The 26,374-nt window shown below is 40.9% G+C and overlaps 1 protein-coding gene across 1 annotated transcript in view; it reads right to left on the bottom strand.

The window, feature by feature from the left end:
• Positions 1–202: 202 nt before the first annotated feature.
• The window catches only part of enox2 (ecto-NOX disulfide-thiol exchanger 2), a 165,660-nt gene continuing 139,488 nt past the window's right edge, over positions 203–26,374 (bottom strand). Inside the window, exons 9-17 of the mRNA XM_070836455.1 lie at positions 25,854–26,066; positions 22,598–22,704; positions 17,662–17,776; positions 14,601–14,788; positions 12,602–12,742; positions 7,621–7,677; positions 6,699–6,801; positions 3,923–4,008; positions 203–990 (exon numbers count right to left, since the gene is read on the bottom strand). Of these exons, the coding sequence (XP_070692556.1) occupies positions 859–990; positions 3,923–4,008; positions 6,699–6,801; positions 7,621–7,677; positions 12,602–12,742; positions 14,601–14,788; positions 17,662–17,776; positions 22,598–22,704; positions 25,854–26,066 (1,142 nt within the window). The 3' untranslated portion in view covers positions 203–858. The remainder of the gene's footprint in view (positions 991–3,922; positions 4,009–6,698; positions 6,802–7,620; positions 7,678–12,601; positions 12,743–14,600; positions 14,789–17,661; positions 17,777–22,597; positions 22,705–25,853; positions 26,067–26,374) is intronic.

Genomic DNA, 26,374 nt, shown 5'->3' on the forward strand with positions numbered 1-26,374 from the left:
AAGAACGGACATGAACTGAGCAGGGGACGGCCTGTGTTGTGCAGGTATGTGTGCGGCTCAAGGCTGATAATGAAGGTTGGAAAGCTTCAAGGTGTTTGTAAAACAAGTGAGTGGTCTAGTGCAGGTGTACAACCAGCCTCTGAGCATCAGATGTACAAAGATCAACATCAAACATTGTTATATTACTCAAAATGTCTTTATATAATCAAAAATATCATTCAAGCATTTACAGTGTATTACAACAGATGATTCTATGTAACTGTTAACAGCCTTCACAGAAAATGAAGAAATATATCCATTTTTGATCTATTTTACAAACCAGGAACAGCAAAAAGAGAAGAGAGGGAGGCCGAAGGGTCCGGAGGTCTGAAGTGTTCAGTTAGACCCTGATAAGCCTCCTTGGTTAGCCCTGTAGTCCTGGCCCACACTGACACCATACAGGCTCACAAAGTACAATGGCCTGCCCATGTGGGCGATAACTACATAATAATCCAGTGACTGTAGGAATCGGTGCTCTTCTTTGACTCCTGGAGAGTTGTTATGTCTAAAAACATTTTGCAGACACTGAGGAAGTTCCTCTTCATGAAGACTTTGTCACCGTGGTTTAGTGTCAACATTCCTGTAACCATGGAAAAGCTGCGTTTTTACATCTCTGCCACCCACACGGAGTCCCTGAAATGCTCATGTAACATTCCTTCTGGGTCTGAGATCTGTGCTCAGTCTTCTGTGTCCTTGTACAGTCCGTGTCTTTGATATTTGCGGGCTTTATACTGTGTCCATCACGTCTCTACAGTGTCCCATACGCTGCCTCGGCTGCACGTCGTCTCTTCCACGTCCCGGACGAGTCACCAGCCGTTTCTATGTGTTCTTGATGCCCTGGAAGCCGCAGAAGTTCCAGCGTTTCTCCAGACTTGCTCCGACACCAGTCAGCTCCTGTCTGAAGGTGCAGGGCAGTCGGGAGAGAAGAGCCTCCACCTCACTGGGGTTAATCTGCAGACACATGTATCAGACCAGATGTAGGCGAAGAACAAAGGCAAGTCCACATGTAACAACAGAAGCTGCGCATAGTTCATCTTTTGTCATTTGAAGTTCCATCTCCAGGTTATCATTTTTATTTTTTTGCCTATCAACACATGTGAAGCCTGAAGCCCATAATTTTGATCCAACATTTGATTCAGAATTGTCATACAACGCTCCTGCTGATGAGGTACTGCAGTATTTTATTCAGCTGAGACACATTACTGAGATCGGGCCTTTTCTTTCATTTGTAGACCGAGAGAAGATCATTCAAGCTTTTATCTCCTCAAGGCTTAATTATGGTAATGCGCTTTATTCAGGAGTTACAGGGAAAAATATTAACGACTGCAGCTAATGAACACCACGGACACTGGACTTCTACACGCTCTAAATGCATCCATTTTAACCCAATCCTCGCTGTCCTTCACTGGCTGCTTGTCAATTGACTTTTATTTGATTTTATTGACTGAAGATTTTAGTGACTTTAACTTTGCATGGTCAGACTCCTGCTTACATCTATGATTTTATTTTTTTACCCTGTATGAGTCTAAATGTAGTGTGGCGTACTCTGGAGACCCCTTCTAGTGGTCCCCAAAGCTTTGCTCCTGACTGAGGGTGACTTGGCCTTTTCTGATGAAGGCCTTTCATGTCTAAATAAATTTGTGGTTTGCGGTCAGTGCGCAGGCATTAATCTTTCATTGAAGCCTGTTTCCAAAAGCCTTGCACTTGCACTGCTTCTTAATTTATAAATTAACACATTCTTTGCAGAAAATATTGGGAAAAACGCTTAGTCACTAGTTTTGCTGTTTGAAAAAAAAAAAAGGAGTTCACTTTGGACATTGCTCATACGCTTTATTCTTTTACACACTACACACCTACTCTGTCCTCACACTCACAAAACATTCACTCGCTACACTCACGCCTCCAGTTGCTATCAGATAATCACAGTGCAAGTAAATTTATAATTGGAGTGTGACGGCATAGCGGCCACCTGACTAAGTGTTGCTTGACTCACACCACTCGGTGGGCTGAGGATCTTCAGTCAATTGAAATCCTGACACTGCCAAAATCCACTATAGGCTACTGGGGACGGCCCACAGTGTCTTGCATTAATAAGTAGATTGTTGGGTCCCTGTGTTGATGTCGGCATGCATTAAGGTTCATCATGGTGACAGGACTGATGTGTCACAACAGACTATAGAGCTGTGTGTGGAGCCACCAGATAAGCAGAGAGGATTGGGCTTGTTGTTAAAGAGTCTAGCCAGTGATATTGACAAAACTCTGTGGGCTGCTTGATGTGTGTAGAGTCGGTGAGGAAAAAGCACACAGCACAGGCAAACTCATACGCACACAGACAGACAAGTCTGGGCATACACTTTCGCACACACACACACACACACACACACACACACACGAGCCAACATATGAACACGCAGACACACTAGACAAAAAACCCAAAAGGCATAAGAGAAGACAGCCACTCTATTCTTTGCATGTGTGAGAATGAGTCAGAGTGGTGATGAGCATATTCAAAGAGTTGCTAGAGAGAACAATAATTTCTTGGGGCAACTTCGTGGATGTAGAGACAACGTTTTTACAGATGCCAAATGAATTCTTCCAAATAATTATAAAGTTTAAACAGCCTGAAATGTGAGGGTTTCAGTCCGATGTTTAATGCGTCTTATGCTTGATCAGCGACTGAGACTGTAAAATGAGCAGTGACATCTGCCATTTTTTTCTGAAGGTCTTCTTGTTGGGGCGGAGAGCAGAAATGGCCATTAATCTTGGTATTACCTTTTGGAGGTGACATTGAAAGTTGGCATTTTGAAAGCCTGGTGTAAGTGGCAGTGAAGAGCGATAATATGTCTAAAAGGCCTCTGCAGAAAGATGGGAAGCTGTGCTTCGCCAGTGTGGAAACTATGGGTGTACTGAGGAATGAGGGTGGTGTTTGGCTTAAAGCATCAGAATAAAGTTTCTAGTTTTAATATTTTCCAGCATCAAGGGAAATCACACAACTAGCCAGGTATGGCTATGACATTCAGGGTAGAAAACTGAGTCCCCAAAGTTAAACTTCTAAGTGTTTTGGATTCGACTTCCACTCAAATGTATATTTAGAAATATCTAATTGTTTCTGGTTCTGTTTGTATGTGTGTGTGTGTGTGTGTGTGTGTGTGTGTACAGCTTTTAGTGGCAGCCTAATCAATGTTCAATTACTAGCTGTAGCCTATTGTACGTTACAAGCTGCTGACTCCAAATACTGAAGAGTCTGGATCCAAAACTTTTAGTTGATCGGATTAAAAAGTTGATATGAATTAAACTTGGTGGACATACAGTGGTGTTTTTGTGGTGTACTTTTTCTCGCACAAACAATTTTTGGCTGAATACAGCCACCAGCTGGAGAGAGCATATTAACCAGAGAACAGCCAAACTTTTCACTTTTGCCGCTACAGAATTAATTATCGACAGCTGATCTGCCACCGGTGATGGCTTGCAAAAGATCTGAATCTCTGTGAGAAGCTCAAAAACACACACAACTTACATCCAGCTCCTGATTCTTTTAAGGATACTTTTTTTTTGGGCAGAGAGTTAGACAAGAGTATCAACACCACTTTCCAAAATGCCAAACTCATCCTTTTAAGTGCTTTGGATTCAAGACGCCTCCTCCAAAAGCGGCGCTTTCTTTGGGACGGGCTGTGAAAGCCTTAAAGAGCACTGCTTGCAATGAGGGGCTGTGTCTCAGCTACACAGCGGGCCCCTGGCATACAACAAGCCCATATGTCTGCTCTGTAGGGGTGGGGGGACAAACACAGTGTCTGTATGGGTGCATGTAATCTAAAATGATACTGAAGGCCGGCTGTGCTAATCTACTCCACAATGGAAGTTTTGATTCATGCGTGGCTGTTACCTTGGTGTCCAAACGCTGCAGGTAGGAGCAGATGTACTCGATGCTGGCTCCAAACGGGTGGACGTGCAAGAATGTCGAAATTATCCCTGAGGAAGAACAAACAAGCCATGCAAAGACGTTAACGCAGAGACAAGTAACATGCATCCTGGTCCTGTCATCTGTCAAACACTGACAAATTTCCAGAGGATGTACCTCTTCTCCTCTCCTCTAACAAGCTTCGAGTGGTTTCTCCCAGTGTCCCAGTACTGTTAAGAGCCTTTGTATATTTAGGCTCCACACTCCACATTAGAGTCAGTGTTTAATGACAGCTTTGATGCCGTTGTCTCTCATCAAAGCCATGCTCTCCCCCAGCTCAAACAAACCATCTGCTACCAGCTCACAGGTAGGTCCGGGAGAGAGATAATCTTCCACCTTACCTGCTGACTAACCACCTGTAGAGCATTGAGGGACCAGAGACTGAAACAAATGCACACGGTGTTCAAGTTATCAAGCTTTCCACTGGTTTGAAAAGCACAGCAAGAATACCATGATCACTAGAGACTTTTAAAGAGGAAATTACTACGCCAAGACTTCGTTTTTTCCACCTGCAGGAGGTCAGACGATAACTGAACACAAACATTGCGCTCGTCTGGAGTTGTTCTTCTGGCAATGAATAGAGACTGTCTAATGGTGCACTGAGATACACCACACAGGAGAATTTCATGATGTTTTATTTGCATGAAATTGCCCACTGAAGTGGTTGTGCTGTCTGTGTTTATTGGCCTTTAAGAGCCAGTGAACATATTTGCCAAGCAACAGTACAGACGTTTGCTGTAACAACATGCACCCACTCCATGTGTGTGCAGAACAGCCAGAATGCAAGTGAGAGTTGGAGCTCATACGAAGACTCGAATTCATCATCAATAAATGTTTCAAAACATGAAACAGAACAGAAACTCCAACTTCTACTCTTATTTTACGCCATGTTTCCTCTGTTGTGATCTCCTTTCAGTCTTACAACCAGGATACATACAAACTATGACGATTTTTTTTTTCTGAATCCAATGGAAATCCCAAAATTATGCTTTGCTGTATCGTGCAAATGTGTAGCACATTCTCAACAGCAGTAGATGAAATTATCCCTTAAATGACATCAATTAAAGCAGATCTGTGTCTGGTCACCTCTGTTTGGGTATTTATGCTGGCTTTGCATGTTGTGTTGTATCTGAAGGCACCTCAAGAATGTTTGCTTGAGTTTTTGCTTCAATACCTTGAACATGACAAGTTCTGCTTCAAAAATCCATCAAGTCAAGTGTCCGCAGTCCTAGAAATCAACCAATGCTGTCCATACTATGGTGGAAAACTTCCAGACCCAAGGATTATTGGTTGTTTATTACTTAATTGTACTTTTATTTCACACAAATTCATTTAGGAATATGCACCATGTATACACAATCTAACCTGAGATAATAAAAGTCCAGATACACCAGATCTTGTCACAGCCCCCATCTACAAGAAAGGCTCTGATACAGGCGGTAATACAGGACCCACCTTGAGGCCTCTTTCGACCTCTCTTTCAATTGTTCAGGCGTGCACATGACTGAAAGTAGGCAGGGTTTGAACCGTGCTCGCAAGCTCTGCGAAGTCACTCTTTGCACAACTACTCCTGTCACTCTTTCTGTGCAAGTGAAACACCATGAGTGCCAACAGGAGACTGCCTGACACCGAGACTAGAAAGATGAAAAAAGACAAATAAAAGGCCTTTTCTGACAGCGAATACTTGTTGCTGCCGTCTCCATTGTTTTCAGTATACACACTCAGTGGCAGACTCGTGGCAGCGGCAAAGACAGGCAGGCCCGATGCTGCTATGGAGATCGTGCACGTTTCTTTGCTGCTACTTTCAGAATTTATGATGGATAAACCTTTTCAGCTTGCTGCTGTAGCTTGCTGTGTGACCATGGCAACCACAGAAACCACCAGCGATAGAAACGATACCAGAGCTGATTTAACTGGTGTCTAAGTTCCCTGAATGACACACCTGCTCACCAGCAGAGATTAATCAAGAGAAATAGCACTGGAGCAACATCAGCTTCAAAGTCTGATTATCTGGTCTGGCGCATTAAGCAATGTTTAATATATATAACGTTCATATAATAATGCAAAATATTTCCTCTGTCTTAAGGTACAATCTGCTCCGTTTAGTGCAATGAGATTGTATTTGGTGGATATCAGCGTTGTATTATACTGATGCCGATTTAAAATTGTGAGCACTGACATTGCAACCACTCGCTGTTGGAAAGCCCCTCAATTCTTGGACAGAGCTGTGTGTATGTGTGGGGGGGGGGCAGATTGGTGCAGCCAGGAGGCAGCTAGGACAGCAGTGTGGCCATTTGGAACCAATATAAACACATTTGCCTTTAACATATGGTCATCAGATGATCAGCTTTAAAATGTAGTTCGTTCGGAGCATATTGAAGCTCTTAAAAGACTTCAGTTTCAGGTTTTTCAATGTCGTTTTCAGTTTAATATTGTGCTTGTCATACTGTGCATATTCCCAAACAAACGTGAAATGAATCAAATTAAACCAAAAACCAACTGATATGCAAAAAAAACCCCACCTCAGAATGTGTATCCCTAGAAATGCGTGACAACAATAAAAATTTGTGTGAGCCTGCTTGTATATAGATCATACAGATCATAAATAGAAATGCAGAATTTTCATCTAATTTACATCAAATAAAGATTTACATCTAGGTGACATTGGCAATGCAAGAGTGTCAGCTTCATGTCAGCGTACCAACTAGCAGAGCTTCCCTCTCCGAGTGGACAGGACTCGGTGGATTCTTCTCTGTAGGACCTTCCTTCTCCTGACTGCAGGACACCACTGATACTGCGGCTTCCTACAAACAGACACCGACACATACACAGTTACCTTAAGTTAATCTACATCCTGCCACTGTTTGATTGGTGCTGATGAAAAGTGAAACGGGCTTAAGCTTAAGCTGATGCGTGGCACACAATAAAAAGACAAACACGGGTAAAAGCGAACACATCACAAAGTTTCACCACCAACACGTTAATACGGAGAGACAACGAGGCTGAGGATAATGAGGCGAGGGTGAATTTTCAGCTAGCAGGTATATTTCTGATAGAGAAATGAAATGCATGTCACACTCACAAACACAAACAAGAGACGAGGGTAAGAAGAACAAACAGAGGGAGAGAGGAAGAAACTTGGAAGGCAAATGATCAAGCTGTTTGTTTCAGATCTCTGACAGGTGGCAGAAAAATGGCAGAGGAATAACAGAGGAGTTTTTGTCTGTTTGTTGTCCTACAAAGTATTGTGTGTGCTTTCCACTTATGGTGTGGGATGCCTTGTGGCCTTCTTTCTGTTTTTAATCTATCCATAACACCCCGTGTGGGAGTGCAGACATACGGACATGTGCGAGCCACTTGACTTTATTTCCTAGCCCTGTTGTGTCTGGGTGATTTATTCAATGACAAATGCAGTCGCAGTGAATTGGATTGGCCTGTAATGATCTGTCATGCCACTGGAAGAGGTTAGAGAGAAAAGACGGAGCATAAAGAAGAGGAAGAAATAGAGAGAGAAAGAAAGAAAGCAAGCCAGAAGACGACAAAGAAGAAGATGGAGAAGGAGAATGAGGACACAAAACATTATCTGGAGAGGAGTGGGGAGGGCTCAACCTTTTTCCACTTACACTGGTTTGATTAGAGCTCTCCTCGCTGCCTCTGTCATCCTGCTTCGACATCTCCAGCTGCGGCACATTAGAAACGTATGAGAAAAAAAGCCGTAGAGAAACAAGCTAAACGCCAGCGCAGACAGACGGGGCAGCGTCGTCGCGCCCAGCATGGTGTGCAAAAACAGATGAATACAAACATTGTTTATTAGAGAATAATGTCCAGAAATGTGCTGATTTTGAGCAAACAATGAAAGCAGAGACATCAAACATCCATATGGATATAATTAACTCTTTTTGAGTCAAAATTGGCACACACTGTGAGTTTAAATTCGTAACAATTTCCTGGGAATATATCAGCGCAGAGCTAATTACTCAATTTGAGCAGTGATCTCAAACTTTTTGTTTCGACGTACACCCATACCACTATTGAGCGGGCTTGACTACTCCTCCAGTGTACCTCTTCAATAAACTGGGTGACTTTATAGAGTTGTTCACTGGCACTTCACCTCAGAAAACACAGCGTCTCTGGTGGATCTGTGGCTGCACGTGTGAATCCATGCAGGACATAATGATCCTGGAATTGTCTGTTTACGTTCGATCTCTTTGTTTTTTACCCCAGCGGGGTCAGTCAAGCTTGCCTTTGTACAACTACTGCTTACAGTGGCAGAGGCTGGATGTTTTTAACCATTTATTTTCCATTACTTTATCCATCCAACTGTTTTGCTCATTTGATAACTAGTCTCTTAACTCTCTCATTGTTGGTGTTAAGGTGTTAAAACTGAGTCATGTCAATATACAGTGAGCCATGTCCATGTGTAGTTGGCCTATGGTAGCTGGAAGGTTATTGGTTATTTGTTGAAGTCAGCGGAGCTTGCATACAATCTTTTCACATACCCCTGGTAACTGTACAAGAACGTGTGGTAAGTAAAAGTAAAAAAGTAAAACAGTCTCAGGTTCACATGTAAGTATTTACCACTTTTCTAAGTTTTACAACATTATAAACTGAGCATTTTTAGTATTTGGAGTGTTGGACAAAACAAGCACCTTGGTGAGGACACCATCGGCTTTCACTATTTTGTAAACTCGATGATTGATCGATTAGAAAGGGGCACTCCACCAATATTACACATTTGTGGCAAGAAATATTGTTGAGCTTGTGACAGCTGCATCAAGCTCTGAGACATTAACCCTGCTAATGTCATCAGGGTCATTTTGGTTTGAGCCTAAGAATTTTAAGGATTTCTAAACAGCAAGTCTGAGGATGGAGCTGTTTCAAGGACACGGGCATTTACCAGGCAGGGAAGTTCTGATGAGGTTGTGCTGCATTATGGGCAGTGTGGGCTTGAGTATTTTGGGAGCTGGACTCACACTAGGGACTAAACATACCTCTGCATGTTTTGACTTTGAGTACTCCATTAATAAGAAAAACAATCAACAGATCAATCAAAAATGAAAATAACCATTAGTGGCAGCACTGAAATATAAATGGAAGTACAGAAAATGATAAACGCCTTTGTTGTGATCATAATGGTGATAAGGTTAATAACCTCAACGACCTGCACTGGTGTCAGTCGAGTAATATGTGACGACAGCTCGGTGACAGCAGGAACACTGATTGGACCAGTGAGGGGGAACTGATGACATGGAGAGCTCTCTTCAACATGACAAATCACCCCCCAACGGACACTAATCTACAGAGAAACTTACACCCAAAAATTGATTTCTCTTTCTGCCTTTGATGAGACTGCCTCTTATGATTCATGTTTTCCCACATCCAGGAATTCAATTAGCATATTTCCCAGGGCTCCCAGTTGTGGGGACACATTTCTAATCAAAGTCATCACCATTAACGCACTATTGACAACTCTGTCACTCCGGTTGTTCTGAAGGAGGAGACGTGTTAACAAATTGGTAATTCACCTCTGCGTTCTATGAAACCTGCAGACGGCTTGTACGTCTCAGAGCAAACAGACGACACATGGACAGTCCTTCCTCTCATTATACCCAGCCAGAAGGAACATTAACAAACATTAGCACTTGAATACTGGGAATATTGGACAGCACCTGAAACATTAGTAAACATGACACGTCTAACAGAGAAAAATGACCCTTGAATCTTGAAATTGTTTTATGAGATTGTAGATCACGGTGCACTGTATTTAGCAGTGTACTCTTGTAGGAAAGCAGCCACTAATCAATATTAGATGGAATTTTGTTGGGAAAAACATGCCTCAATGTAAGCAACACATTAAATTAAAAAACGAATGTGATGTTGGAATGGATGAATAATGTAGCACGAGTGGCTCTAACTGATAATGTGGCCTTGTATAACAGCTCTGAGACATCACCGGTGGTTTCCATTAGCACTTTGTCTTCTGCAGGTAATATCTCCCTATCTGCTGATCACACTATTACTGCGTGTACATGCTGATGTCAACGGGATCTCTCAGTAACTGCGTCTTGGTCAATGAAAACAAAATGATTGCTCCGTGTGATGCCAGTGGAGATGCAGCTCAAAAGGACAAAATGTTCAGGAATGAGAGTACGTGATTGGGTTGCTGGTGGTCGATGTCACAAAAAATCTCAGCTGCACACAAATAAGGAAACAATTTGACTGCGGTCAACCATGCTCAATATGTTTCCAGTTAGGAAATGAATGGATTTCTTCTGGCTTCATTTATGTGGATGCAGCGAGAACATGCAGTTACTGAGGAGTGGACAAAATAACACAAGGAAATAAACATCCTGTCTGGTGTGGAGGACAAATTTGACGGGAAACGCAATTTATTTGTATACAATAAGAGAGGGTTTACGTAATAAAATATGTTTTTTTCAGCCATTTAAAAATGAGATCAGTCTAATTTCTATACTGTATGTCTGTGACATGTTTTGTATTATTTCTTACAGGTATTCCCACTACAGCAGACAGTTGCACAGTCTATGTGTAAGCTTTAATGCAGCTTAGTTTGAACTTTATTTAAGCTAGTCTCAACATAGAGTTGAGATGCAACTTAAAATGTACAGGTCCACCGAGCAGGTGTGCATCCTTCCTTTTGAAAGGATAGGTTTGCAACTGTTCAAGTCCATCTTAAAAACTACACTCACAAGCACACATTTTCATTCACCAACAGGTTTTGCTAGCTCTCCTTACTTCTGGTCAAACTGGAGGCTTCAGCAGTCTGAGTTAAACAAGTCAAGTGGGTGTCTTCTGCAGTTACAGTCATTTTAGACCAGACTTCCCGCTCAGAGTTTCTTTCCTGAGCTGCAGTGGAGGGACAGGAACACAAAAAGGGCTTTTCACACTCAAAACTCACTTACTCAACTTGATGATCTAACTCGGACTGATAAAGCTTCATATTAGCTTGAGACAAACTTTAAAATGTATTTTGCAAGTACGTTCGGAACGGATCTCCTACCGGCCAGTATGAACAGGTGGAAAGATTAGAGCAAGCAAAAACTGTTTCAGTTTGGCACCCGACTACTGTTTTAAGACAGACTTTGTGTTTCCATGGAAGAATGGTTAGAAAAATGGTAGGGCCTAAAGTTTTTCCTTAATATTTGCACCTGGAGCACATTTCCTATGACTGACTCCATGCCTTTACATTTATGCCACCACAAGCCATCATGGACGCAGCATTGTGCTGCACAGTGACACACAGTCATCAGAATTCATTATGCAGATCATATCTATGCATGACACAGTGACTCTCACTTGGTAACAGAAAACCACGAATGTACAACAGAAGCGATTGATAAATGGTCATTTAACCATTAATAAGGTGATAGACTAAAGTGTATCATGACAGCCACATGATCGCATACAAACGTTTCACTTTCCATCATTTATGATTTGTTATTACAGTACCTGGATGAAGAACGAGGTGGAACGTCTCTACCTGCGATAATGTTTTGATTACTGTCGCCTTTGATAAGTTATGGTGTAATTGGAAATGGTGCAACTTAACACAGAGAAGAGTTTAAAGTGAAACAATTAGTGTTAGTGGTCACACTTTCTCACTGAGTTCAGCAGGTTCAACAGGCTGCAGGCCATGTAGTGGGACATAAAGATTTAGGAAGATAAAGATACACTAACTAAATCTGCAGATTTTTTTCTACCATAAATCATTCTGTCAATTAAAAGCCCACTGTAATCCTACAGAGCCAAAGATGCTCAGCTCACTATCATATGACAAAAAAAACTTGTACTACATATATTATTAATGACATGATTAACTGGTTACCAAAATGGTTTCCTGCCACCAGATCCAGCAATTCAATAAATTGAATAATTGTTTCAGATATAGATAAGATATAGTCGAGTACTGCCAACATTTATTAGCTTCATGTAACACTGATGTGAATGCGTTTTTGTCCTTCAAATGATTATTGGTTGAATATTTCTATTAGATGCAATTACAGTACACTAATAAAACCTAAGGGAACTCGATCATTTTAGTGAGCCACTTAAAAACTTGAAAGCTGCATTATGAACTTTTTTGGAGGAAAATTAGAAATTAAAGAGCTGATTATACTGCCTGTTATAAAAGAATGAATTAGGCTCCCTGGGAGGAAAATGGGAACACCAGAACACTGATTGAAGTTAGAAATTGTCTGTCTCACTGCGGTAGGCGATTCCCCGCAGTGCTGATATTATAAAGATGCACCCAAAATAGCTGTTTTGGGATATATGATGAGGTTAGAAATAAGTTTTGAACTATTTCAAATTATCGAGTCATTTTCTTGACCCTTAACTATGTATTACAACCATTACATTCTGTCGTTTTGTTTACTGATGATTTATTTCTTCAATATCTTTCATGCGAAACTCATCTCAAACTAATTTTTTTCTTATTAAAGTGCAAATTGGATAGCATTCACTTTCAAACAAAGACAGTAACCCAGAAATGAACTTTCAAACTAAAAAACCAAAGAAATATGGTAAATTTTTTCACTATTCTTCATGCTCAGGAAACTAAAATGTGTTCCCTGTCAAACTAACCTGCATCGGGTGCGCGTTTTGCAGGTTTTGGAGTCCTTCCTTCAAGTTCTGGACTTGGTTCTTCAGTTGCTGTTTGTCCTCCAAACTCTTCTCCAGCTCTGCCTCCCGCTGTTTTAATTCTTCCCTCATTTTTAGCAATTGCTGCATATAAAAGAGAGAACAGTATGTCACTAATGCTACTGTGAACTAACTAACCGTGACGATACAAACCTCGTACTCAAACTGCTCTCAAAGCAGAGGAACAATGGGCCATTTGTCTTATTAATATTCTGCATGTAATCCCTACACTGGTAATTACAACTTCATCTTAATACAAAAAAGCAATTACACACTGACGTGAATTATATCGACAATAAACATTTTCTAGAGAGAAAAAATGTATATGTATTATATTCTCTTATTCTATTGCGTTGCATGTGTCCGAGAGGAATAATTCGGCAAATTCGTAGCTGAAAAATTACACAAAGAAGAAAACAATCATGTGGGTGACACAAGAAATGGTGTTTGAGAATTTTTTGATAGCTAACAACTATATTTATCTCCAGTTTGTCCTCTGATGTTATCCACTTAACGCAGATGAAGAGATTCACCTCCAGCTGTGTTAATTTCAACGTGGGGGGTCCTTCGCAGTTAGAAATTCTACAGCTTAAGTGGTTTTGCATAGAATGCGCACTATAACTCACAAAACATAAAACAGATTGCCAGTACATGCTGAAAATATTTCACTACAATTTGTGTGTCTGCTTGATACAACATGTGCGCCCTGGCAAAGGGAGGTATCCAATTTCAGTGTTTTCCAATTCATTTAATCCATTCACCTAATCTTTTCATAAACATATCATGAGAGACGTAAGCTGGATAGGTAATTACTCTCTGCAAGCAGAAATGAACGGCAGGGCCTTAATGGATTCTCTTCTTCTAAACATGAATCGATCATCATTTCCATTACCTGTGACAGCTAGCTAAGTGAGGACACTTGACAAACGCAAGAATGAGTCAATTCAGTGGTTCTTTAGTATTTGAAAAGACACATTTAAGGGTGTCTGAGATCACAAAGGTTGTTCTATTGAAAGTGGGAATGTTGGTCATCCTTTTATGTGATATTGTTGAAAGCTCCACAACAGCTACTACATGGACGTTGTGGTTGATTGTTTTCTGTGCTTTGCTGTTTCTCAGGTGCAGAAGAGAAGTTTGAACTGCAGCAAAAATCAAAGTAGATTAAAGGCAATCTGTGTGTACAGTCACAGATTTAAAAAAAATATCAAAATATTAATTTTAATTGATTGTTTGTTCAAATGATTCAACTTTCTAGTGTTTTAGTTCTTATTTTCTAATATTTGTCAAAATGTCAGACAAAACACCAGGGCTAACAATGGAAATAAAAACTTCTGTCTGTAATATATGTTGTATTTCATGAATGCATAAAAATGATCAATAATCCAAATCAAACATAGCTATACCAACCACTGAGATGGGTTTAATTTGGGAATGGGAGACTGAAGATGCAGTACAAATTAATTCAGAAGCAAACGTACGATAGTCTAGGTACATTTTCAAAGATAGAAAAAAATTCAATACTTTTCATTATGGTCCTTTTAATAAATGGTCTGAAATTGTTAATGGCCTTGGGTTTGTTCTAGAAAGTGTCTGTGTGCTGTTCACAACCCTCCAATCTAAAACCCATTCCTACTGTGAATAAGCTTTCCTTTAACCAGAGTAATCCTAAAAATATTGGTTTTGAGCAGCTTTTCAGACAAGACTAACAGCTGCTCCAGACAGCTGTACTTTCCTACTTGTTCCCACAAAGCAGTCGTGTAAAGTGCCGGGTCATGAATAAATGACAGTCACGTTTTTCGTCTTGCATGGAAAATTCAGCGGGTTAACCTGACTGACCTTGTTTTTAAAAAGAACCTGGTGCAGAACAGTAACGAATAGGAGATTAAATCTATAGTCGGACAGATGATTGGAAAAAAAGTGTGTGTATGTAGACATGTAATACCTTCTGCATGCCTTGTAGAGCCTGTTGTAGGAAGCTGAGCTGCTGAGAGTGTGTGTTGTCCTCCTCACTCCTCATTGGTTGGTTCTTGCCCTGTTCCTGTTTGAGCAGCTCCACCTCGTTCCTGTAGGCGTCCAGCTGGCAGCGCAGGGAATCATTCTCTTCCTTTAAGGCTTCTGCTTGGGAAACTCCTACAGATTTATACATAAAATAGAGGAACACAATGGAATATGGTATTTGTTATGAATAGCACCATCTCATATGTGCAATTTACACCTCATTACAGCAAATAATTATCCAGCAGAGGGTCAATTTCACAGTGTGGCTTTTAATCTTGCGTTACCCCTGAACTGTCTCTCTTATGGAAACACATACATTTCAGCTAAATAAATATTGAATCTGTTACACACTGATATTTGCAATTGTGATCAGAATGCTCATTGTTCATTTAAGTGAGTCAAGTGCGTTTTAAAACTGAAAGAGTGGAGCTCACTTTTACTTTATGCAAATTTCAGACATCTCGAGAGACGTTTTTTTGATAGACGCCTGCTGATAAATATCTCTGCCCTTTCCTGCAGGAGTATATTTGAAAAAATGTATCCATCCATAACAGCAAATATATCAAAAAATATACAATACAGCTTATTAAGAATTAAACATTCATCTAATCTGCATGATCAGGAACATGTGGGTCTGGTTTGAGTTGACTGATAGAGTTGTGAAGTGTGAGGAGCCATACTGGGTGCCCCTGGTTCCAGAAAGAAAAACCCCCATTTATTTTTCTCGCACACAATGTTACATAACTTACAGTTGGAAAAGTCAACTCAAGTCAAAAGGTACAAGACTGTGTACATCAGTTACTGCTGTGACACACGTCTCTGACTGGACACATGATTTCTCAGAAACAAAGTTGGAATAAGTAAACCCGGTGGTCATAATATAAACCGTTATGATCGCTACATCATCACGTCAGCCCCACGTTTCTCTGATGAGGAGAACTGAGTTGATGATGGTTTAAAGAAAAAAAAGACACAAAAAACCCACCTCTGGAACCAGTGACTCTCTCTGGCCTGGCAACAAAACCAAACAACCCCACAACTGTCATCAGATTCTGATTCATCCTGAACAGATTCACACAAAATCACCTTTTTTCTGACTGAGCCCCACTGAAGCCAGACATAAAAGCAGAAAACAGCAACACCGAAATCTCTCATGCAAAACCAAATTTGCTCTTACTATGGCAGAAAATAATGTGTTCATGTAGAATCCTATCACTTTTATTAAGAAGCTTATTGACAAAATGGGCCTTCACAGTAAGTTTATAACTATAATAATACTTTCTAATACAACTCTCAAGGAAGAATGTCTGGAAATAGTTATTTGGATATTCACTCCATATCTGATAATCGAACACCTTAAGTACAGTATGTAGCACAGACTACTGAAAGCTGTGATAATCCCAGAGTGTTTTGTGCAATAGCTCTCTACTGAACAGTTGACCTGACCTATTGAACAAAAAGAGGAGAGAGTGGGAGTTATTACTATATGAGACCTGCTCAGCTTCAGAGATGTCCAGTATTATCAGCTCTCCTCTTCTCCTGTGGGCCTTGAGGGGAAGCTCTTTGGAAAGCACAATACCCTGACTGGACTGGAGAGATAAGCCCCATCCTGTGTGACTGTGTGTGTGTGTGTGTGCGTGTGTGTGCGTGTGTGTGCATGACTGCGTGACTGCGTGTCTGGTTGGGTTTTGTGTGGGTGTTCATGAGTGCTGCCTGCAGTCTATCATGGAGGACCATTGGCAGTGTTAATGAACTCTTGTTGGAGTGTGTGTGTGTGTGTCAATGCTTTGTTTGTGTGGACTTTTTTTCACAGCAAAATGAAGGTTTGAGGTGAGAAGAGTATTGATCCCAGAGCCTCATCAACTTGGTGTGAGGAGATGTCAACCACTTGGCCAGATTTGGACCAATTCCCCTTCTGTTACATAACAGGCAGCGCTATCGACCTGCAGATATCCGTGAGTGTGCATGCACACCTGCAACTACAGGCATAGAGTTGTGCACACAGGCAGTTCTTTTGCTTTGTATTCTGTACACAAGTCAGACGCAGAGCATCGATTCCTTTTTTAAGAGGCTGCAGACATAACACAGGTGTTTTCAGCAGGGCTGGTTGATGTGTAAATATGCCCCTTTGCTTAAAGGTTAGTGAGTAAAAGGGGTGTTACAGTCTGCCTGTTAACACAAATACCAAGAAGTGTCACATTAACACCCGTCACCTCAGCCAATCCCGTAGCATCTAGCGGAATGATAAGTGTTTGACAGCAATGCTAATTACTGATATCTAAATAGCAAGGTTGCAAAAGAGAAGGGGCTGAGCTGATGACTGCATTTACATACATTTGCATGCTGATTAGAGAAGCTGTCATATTAGCAAATGGCAGAGATCAGAGTGATTAAAAGGCAAAAAGAAAGAGAACGTGAGGAGAGCACGAGAACATGTAGGAAGGCACAAAACACAAGATGTGAGACGACCTTACATGTGGTGGTTTCGGTTACAGCATGTTGCCCTGGTGACTACTCTAAACTTATGGGTTATTGTAACGGGGGCTGAGAGATTAACAGCACCGTTGGTTTTTGTTACTTCAGCAAACACAAAGAGACTCCTTTGAGGAGAAAACAGAAGATTATGGCACTTCAGTGGTACCCTGATCTGAAATTACATGGCAGCTGGCAGGTGTGCACAGATTCACACACACATACAAACTCGTATACATTCACCAGGGTGGACTGGGCTAGATGTCATTTAGTAGTTATGTTCGCCATCAGCTCAGTAAAGCGTACGTGATGTCAGCATCTTGATGTACTCTAAATGCGTTTTTTATTCATGTGGACTTGTCAGATGGTTGTCAGATGCTTGGGGGATGATTACCGTCATTTCAGTCAAACAGAACTGTCTCCCTCACTTATTCAAAGTCCTCTGTGTTCATTCTCTGGAGACCTTGATCAGTGTATGGTTTGTCATGTTGACAGAAGTGTTGAACTGCAAATAGGTGCATGCATATGCATACCTGAGTCCTCTGAGTCCTTGCTGTCAGGGGCGTCCTCCATGTCATCGTCAGACATCTCCATCTCTTCCTCTCGCCTGATGCCCATCAGCTGCTCATTGTGCATGTTTCTAATCTCCTGCGAAACAAAAGAAAAAGAGGGACGGGTCACGGTTGCAAAGATACATGGATGATGCACCTTTTAACAGATGCTAATAGGAGTAGGATCATCAGCGAGACACCTCTTTGATTTTATTTGTTAATGTTAAGCATTAGCTGTAAGAAATCCCTATAACAGATCAGTACAGAACAAAGGAGTGTAGATGAATAAAGATGAAGAAGATGGTCTCTGAGCTGGGGTTAAATTCCTCCTCTGGCGCAGCAACAGGGCAGATGGCAGCACAAATACAGCCAAACCTCACAGTTTTGTACTCTACTGTTCTTGTTGCTTGGAGAAAGCAGCGCATTCATGCATATGAAATACATGAAGTACTCCTGTCAAAAATAGAAAAGCGATATAACTTCGGAAGACACTGTTTCGGGATGAGAAAGCATTAAATGTGATATACTTGATAATTTACACCCATGTTTCATTCTAATTGAATACACACCTGGAAACATACAGTAGCAGCAGTAAGATACCAATCTTCTCAGTTTCATTTCACCCTCACTACAGAATCATTAATGACTTCATCCACCCAGAGACCAGTTACCAGGAGCAGGTTTCAAAATTGTTTAAAGGCCAACCTACTGATTCGGGCTGTGTCAAAGTAAACAAAGTCCTTGTGATACATTATACACATTAGACAGACTGTGCTTACAACCAAACCATGAATGCTGTGAGAATCTGTGCTTGCACAGGGCTTTTAAAGACCATTCAGCTTTCATTCCCTGTTGTGAGTAAATGTTTGAGCTTCAGCAGGACGCAGTGTCTCCATTAAAAAGAAGAGGTCTAATGGTAATGGAGCAGGAGAATAGAGAGCATGAATAACTGTGCTGTAAAGAGACACGGACTGATAGCCCCTTTACACCCAGTGGGTTGAAGGTCACAGAAAAACGTCTGTGTAACATAAGTAGACCATCGACATTGAGGTCAAGGGCAGACATGCAAATTAACATGGGCGGCTTGTAACAAGAGAAGAAAATTTAATTAAATTGATTTTTCATATTTCATATTGAACAATAACACTGAGTTAACACTTGGTCCTGGTTGAAATATATAAGCGCTTTTACTAGTTAATGTATACAATACATTAGCTCAGGAATCGGTCAACCAATATTTGGGCTGATAACATTGTTATCGTTACACTGATTACATGAAAATCTATGGTGGTGAAATATAGCTTAAGAAAGACAGTGAGATCCAGTTGACAATAGACAAAACCAGAACACACCTCCTGCTGGCGGGGAATGGCTAAATATCATCCAAACACAATACTCATCTCTCCTCCATCTTCAACTGGTTCATTTACAGTATTTAGTTATTAAAATGGTTTATGAAATGACAGGATATCTGCATGAAAATATCACGTTACTCTTTTTTAGTAACCTATCACAGCCTTGATAAAGCTTACTACTCCCCATGATTTATCATACACACAACTATACACACAGGGATATCTAGTCATCAAGTTAAATATAAAATATTTGCACAGTTAACATGTTAAATGTTCTCACTTTACAATTTAAACAAGTAGGTATTGAAACACATGTGTACATGTACAAACACCACCAGCGGATAGAGACACGAGTCTTCTATCAATGACAAACTCACAACAAGAGGAAAAATACTCCTAAAAAGCCAAAGGGAGCAAAAAGCTGCCCAAGAGTAAATAAACTTACAACCATCTGTCAGCTGACGTTATCAGCCTGAGCCCATGGCAGAGGTCAAACAGGTATTCTTACACACAGAAGCACATGCAGACACACTACCATCTGGTGTGTATGGAGCACGCTGTGCACAAACACATCCACTGTATATACACAAGCACACACCAAATAAAAACACTGATAGAGGGAGACAGCTGTTGTCTGATTCTGCCTGGGAGCTGCAGCTACTCACACCGCTGCTCGTTCCTCCATAATTCACCTCCAGGCCAGAGAATCATACTGAATATACAATGACTGAGAGTGAAACCGGCTGTCTATTTGATGATAAACTACCCCTGAGCAACTACACTTACTTACCTACGCTCTTACATTGACCAGTGGCTGACAGTCCTATATACAGCAGCCTCCGAGGCAAGGCTGTATGATGAATGTGAAAATAAACCTGCATTAAACCATAATTTGAATTTTGAATCAAATCACTCCATTTAATGGAAAATAATTAACAGTAATGCTGTTACTGAGAATATCAACCCACCTCTGCTCTATGCAGATATTTGACACCTTTAGCCCATTATTTGGTTCTCTCACCCTCACACGGAATGTATGGTTGCATCTTACAGCTCTTATTACACCCACATATATAACCCAAAGGCAATGGCTCCCAGATCAGATGATTACCAGCCTAGCGATGAATAAAATAGAGCTTAAGTAAACAATTCGCTGGTGAAGAAATTCAAGCATCGAGCAGACCAAGAGTCACAAAAATCGACTAATTCTTCATCAAGTGGCCAGAGACTTGACTCAGACTGAAAGCTCATGCTCTTCCTAGATTGCTGAATTTGTAAGTAGGCTACTATTTGTTAACAGGTTAGCCACAACAACTCGATAAGCCAACGGTGCATCAGGACTGTGTTTTCTGTGGGGTGTTGCAGACTTCCTAGTGGTTTCAAAGGTTTAATGGAGCTTTAAACCTGCAATGCCTGATTTTTGGCCAATTAGAGGAAGTGGAAACAGTAAACTGTAAATACAACACTGATATACCATTTCCTTAAAAAGCTGTCAAACAAACAGTTGGTATTTACACATCCAGCAGAAACAGAATGACATTTTAATCTAATTGAAATCATGTTTGTGGCCTCCTGAAACAATTCCAATTTTCACTCTTTTTTAGCTCTGTTTTCCATTTTGACTTCTGAGAAATCTCTGGCTCTTTAGCTATTAAATGCTCCACTAAGTTCACCAGCTAGTCACTAACTTTATCTGTCTGCCATCTGATACTGAGCATACACACAGATTTTAGAGTTCTTTCGTTAAAAACAGCTGCCTGCTGCTGCTGCAGGAAACAATGCTGAGCAAGAGGGAGCGGAGACAGACAACCAAAATAGTGAAGTTTAAGGTGATAATTATCTGTAGGTTGGTCGCTATCAACAACCCTGCCTGCCCATTATCAGGAAAACATCCTGATTGGCAAAAATACCTTTTTACTATTTTAAATTTATCTGTACTATTTTCAATTATTTTCAGGAGGGTTTAATTATTACCAGTTCAGTGTATGATTCTGTATTGTTTTTACACTTAAACCCTAACATACAGCTGCAGAGAGATGCAGACTCAAGTCGGGACCAAGAGCTTTGAGTCCAAATGACTTCATCTGTCTGTTCGCCTCTCACTCTGAGACACAATCTCCTCTTACAGCTATAATAAAGTGTAAAGTAGCTGGAAGAGAAAACCTACAAAGAGCCTTTGAACAAGGATGTCACTTAAAGCATTTTTTCACAACAACGTTTTCTGAATGAGGACACATTCTGCAGTAGATTGTCCGCCCACATCGTTCTCTTTCACTTACATCTATGGTCATGTTGTACTCCCTGGTGTACGCAGTGTGTATACAGCAACTGTGCACAGGAAGTCTGAGAAACAATGGGCAGATCCCTGAGGCCTGATGAAAACACTCTGGTTTCACATAATAGACTTCAATACATCCTGCCTCAGTGTGTGTGTGTGTGTGTGTGTATATATATATATATATATATATACATATATATATGTGTCTCCTTGAGAGGCCCTCAAGGTCTGAGCGAGGGAAGACAACAAAAGTCGTCTTTGCTGACGTCACACAGCCCAGGCACGTACTCAAGTATTTGCATATCAACATGCATCATCCAGCTTCCTACTTACTCATCCAGTGCGTGTTAAAAGGCCTCCACACATGCTATTCTGGGCACGATAAATTCTAACAAGCAGTTGCTGTTACGGATGGGTAAAGTTTCACTATTTTCGCGTTACTGCAGCAAATCTGAACATCAGAGCAACAGTTTTACTTTACAACACCTACCTTTAAAGAGAGGTTTTTTGTACAAGTTGAGTTTTGCTTCTGCTGTCTGAAATTCTGGTGTTACTGTGTGTGTGCATGTCTGGATGAATTGAATAAAATACACCTTAAAGCAGTAAGTTTTCATACTGAGGTTCAAAGAAACTTACCAATCAGATCTGATCATACATGGTCCATTAGACCCAGGACTGCACCACACTCCAGACCCTCCATAACATACAACCCATCATGCTAATTAATGCTCCATTTGGAAGAGAGAAAAAATGGTGAGCACATAGTGGATGACTAAAATACTATTAGATCTTGCTTTTATGCCTCAAGATGTTCCTCCATTATCCACTCAAAAAATAATCCTCTAATTTGTTGCTGGAGGGGGGGAAAGCTCATACAGATTTACCTGTGTACTGGACACCCATAAAGATGGAAAACTCACCCAGCAGCTTGAATCCAATTCACGAGGAAGGACAGTGGAGGAGGATGGGGCAGAGGTTTGGACCTAGGTGTATCTGTATTTCACACTGGCTTGAGTGGGCAGGCACACGTTCTGTAGCCTGGCTTCATTCAAGGTACTTACTGTAACAAGGAGTCTGCTCTTTTGACTTATGATTTCACCCATTTCTCCTTCCTTTTAAATTTGAGTATCATTATGTAGCCCTAACGTAAACATCCTCAATATGAATTAAAAAAATAAAGAACCTTACAATGAGTAAAGCGAGAGACAGGCATTGAACAAAATAGGATAAAATCTAATTTTTCATTAATCATGCGAACAACAGAATGAAATCAAAGTATACTAACCTCTGCTTGTTTGCGCCACATGTCCAGGTTCTTGCGCTGAGCTTTGGAGAAATGGTCCCATGCCTTTTGTTTGGAAGCAGCTTGGAATACAGACACAATCTGTTCAACTGTGGCGGGATGCAGGGAAGGACCAGAGACCATCCAGAGACAGAGAGAGAAAGACAGACAGAGGGCAGGTGGGAAGGAGCAGAGGAGTGAAAAAGTGGAGTCAACTAGGGATGTAGAACTGTGTGTGTGTGTGTGTGTGTGTGTGCGTTTGTATTCATATGTGTGCGTGCAAGCGTGTTATCTACTTACCAGCTGATGCCAATGCATCATCTTGTGGTCAGAGAGTTTCCCACACGCAAAACTTAAATAAACCATACACTTTTCCAACATACTTGAATTATACAAATTAATATAAAGTCTGTTTGCACTGTAGCTCTGCTAATAATGACTTGATCTTTATTAACTAGCAACATTGCTCTGAAGCAGGGATGGCAAATTTGGTTCAACCTGGATAGATTGCCATGATTCACTGTACAGACATAAATGGTCCTCAGAGGATGAATCCTACTGACATTAGTGACCCCCTGACTTTTCCTCTGGCACCTCCACAAAGATGACAGTTGTGGTTGTGAAAAAAATGCCTTGATAACTATTGTGTGGATTAACGTAAAAAGTGGTGCTGATATTCATGTCTCTCTCAGGATGAACAGTAATAACTTTGGTGATCTCCTGATTTTTAATCTGGAACCAAATTCTTGTCAAATACTTTGTTGTATGACCAAACATCTGGAAGTTAATGACATTTCAGTCAGCTTCAGCTATACTTGTGCCACATATATTAGCATACTAACATGCTAAACTAAAAGTATGAATATGGCAAACATTACACCTGTACTGTGCCTTAGAGTACAGGCTCACAGAGCTGTAGCATGGCTATAGACTCTTTATCTTGTTTAATATTTGTTTAACTAAGGAAATTTTGCTAAGCAACAGGCAGCTGCCAAAAATAACCCACTTTAAGTGTACTGCTGTTGACCACTGTAAAGCTCCACTACAGCAGTGGGTTGTTTGAAAATCTTGCCCAAGGACACCTTGGACTTGCCCAAGTTAAAGTAGCTCAGTGTTCCTGATTTATTTTTCCTTTGCAGTAGTCTCTCTCTCTCTCTCTCTCTCTTTTTTTTTTAAAGTAACTGCTGTAAGCTTCAAGCCTCCACAGTTAACCTCTTGGTTAGTTGTAGATGCAAAATGACAGCGTAGAAACTTAACACTAGACTGAGCTGAGCGACCTTTAACTCTGAGGTTTCAACTCTTCCTGCATGTGATGTGTATGATGACAGCTGCTCTGGGTTTTTATACTGTGTCAGATTCTGTCTTAAGCGCAGATAATTGGCACAGTCATCCCCTTCACGGCTCTGTATCTGTTGTCATGTGCGTGGTCATCGAGGAATGCATGGGTGGTCAGTGTATCCAAGATGTCCTAATGTACATGGGGTGGGGAGTCAATAAGGCCACCAGCTAAGTGTGTGTGTGTGTGTGTGTGTGTGTGTGTGTTTGCAGAATGGGGAGAGAGAGAAAACAGTACAGGGATCAATACCATCTTCCCAGTACCCTGTAATTTGATGGAGCAGATCGATGGTGAAGTCAGAAAAGAGAGAAAAGGGTACAGACAGACTTTCAGGCCAGTGAACTCATCACAATGAGGTCTGTGGATTATCTTTAGTAATCTTTGTTTCTGGAAAGGCGAAATGTTTTTAAGTCTCTGAAATGTACTTTTTGAATGATTTGAGAACCACAAATTAAATTCTCTGCACCTTTACTGTATTAGTGGAGCAACAGAAGATTGAGAGGCCTGTATCTCATGACCAGGGCACATAAAACTACAGCTATCTGCATGGCTAGACACCACTAGCTATTAAGTGACAGTTTGCTTTCTGACTTGGGTGAACTGTCCTTTAAGTTGACACACGCCATCAGAGACATGACACCTAAAAGCGTAGCGTAACTTATTTGGCATTGGCAAAGAGTTGTTCCCAAGAGAAACGTGTAAAAACTCCTCACAGGAAACCAGCCTCCGTGTTATCATTAATATGGCCAGCAATGCACCAAGAGGAAGGCAAAGTCACGAATAGGAATGCGCTTGTATAGGCTGAAATGATGGAGGATAGCCAGTACAAGGACAGCAACTTTGCCTCTCTGTGTGGTTTATACAAACACATAGACAAACGTTTGTTCCGCTATGTCTTCTGCATGTATTATTTATCTGATAAACAATAAATGAAACAAAAACTGGGAACTTTACTTTGTGCTGAAGGATGTTTACATTCTATTTAACATGCATGTGGTGAGATACATAGAGACAAAGTGCCCCAGGCGGTGCTGTAAATCAGCACAGCCAAAGCTGTGTACTGTGGGCCTTTCATCGACTGCAATGAGCTTAACATGCATTTACTGTATATGTTTGTATTCATGCAGTGAATGTTGGGGTACTTACTACTTTCATTTCAAGGCAACCTGAATAATATTCCACAGCCGTCACTGGTACCAGTGATATTCTTCCTTTAATGTTTCAGATATTTGAATCTCGGGAGGGATAATAAGCAAGAGGGACCCTGAATGCCTGGTGGTTTACAGTAATATACTGTAACAACACTGTTAGGAAAGAAATTAAACTTACCTTCAAGCCATCCTCCCAAAAACAACATAGCATGAAAAACAATGACTTCTACAATGCTATTAACTGAATAACCTTTATATCCACAATGTGTATTTCTTAGCTATTTACAATACTGTGCACACATGCTCTGTGCATTGTGTGAGAGTTAATGAAGGGCTGTGAACAATATTATACTTACTTATTTGCAGCATTAAGTACTTCAGGCACAAACAGTCTTGACAGGGACAGGGATGACAGGGATTTTGTCTTCAATTGAGTGAATGCCTGGATGTACATTGCCCTCCAACCTGCACCATGTTTATGTTGAGTGTCTAGTCCTATGATACGGAAACTTACACTGAACCAGAAACTCGGCCAAGCGTGGATCGGATTCATCCATATCCTCCCACTATACATCTACTGCACAACAAGGAGCATGATAAATGTATTCTAGAAGTAAACTTTAGATGAGTTTCTCTCTCTCGCCCAGAGTAAGTGATCCTGAACTTATCTTTGGCTTTTGTACAACACTGTTGTACGCTTACAATACACACAGTATTAACTGTTAGATACGTGAAATTCTTTAGTGTCTGTGATTGAGAACATAAGACTCACATTGACCCAGTATGCCGGATAAAGCCGTCTTGAACTTGTCTTTGGCCTCTTCCATCTCCTTCTCATGCTGACTCTTCTCGCCCGTCAGTCGGCGGATGTGGCCGTTGGAGGACTGGATCATGGAGTAGAAGTTGTTGGCGTTCCTGCGGTTGACCTCGCCTCGTTCCAACCAGGTCAAGAGCACACGCACTGCTTCAGGAAACTTGCTGTCATCTGGCCAAGAGGTGTGGACACAGAAAAATCAATTGTCCGGTTTTCTCAAAGAAAAAATGTATTATTCCTGTATGCTCCCAAGACACTTAGGGTGACAAAAGCAACAGCTGGCGAGACAAAAAGGATTACAAATCATTAGAATCCAAGTGAGACAAGACTGTAAATTGTGACTAAAGAACCCTGCTACCTAGTTGATGACAGACATTTACAATAATATAAGGCAAATACAGGCAACGTTAAATGTAGAAGCTTTTTTTATTTTGTGGAAAAGTGTGAAAAGTAGACAAAGTAAAGTCAGGGTTTATGTG

The sequence above is a fragment of the Pempheris klunzingeri genome, chromosome 9, assembly GCF_042242105.1.
Source record: "Pempheris klunzingeri isolate RE-2024b chromosome 9, fPemKlu1.hap1, whole genome shotgun sequence".
In the NCBI taxonomy this organism is placed as follows: Eukaryota; Metazoa; Chordata; class Actinopteri; order Acropomatiformes; family Pempheridae; genus Pempheris; species Pempheris klunzingeri.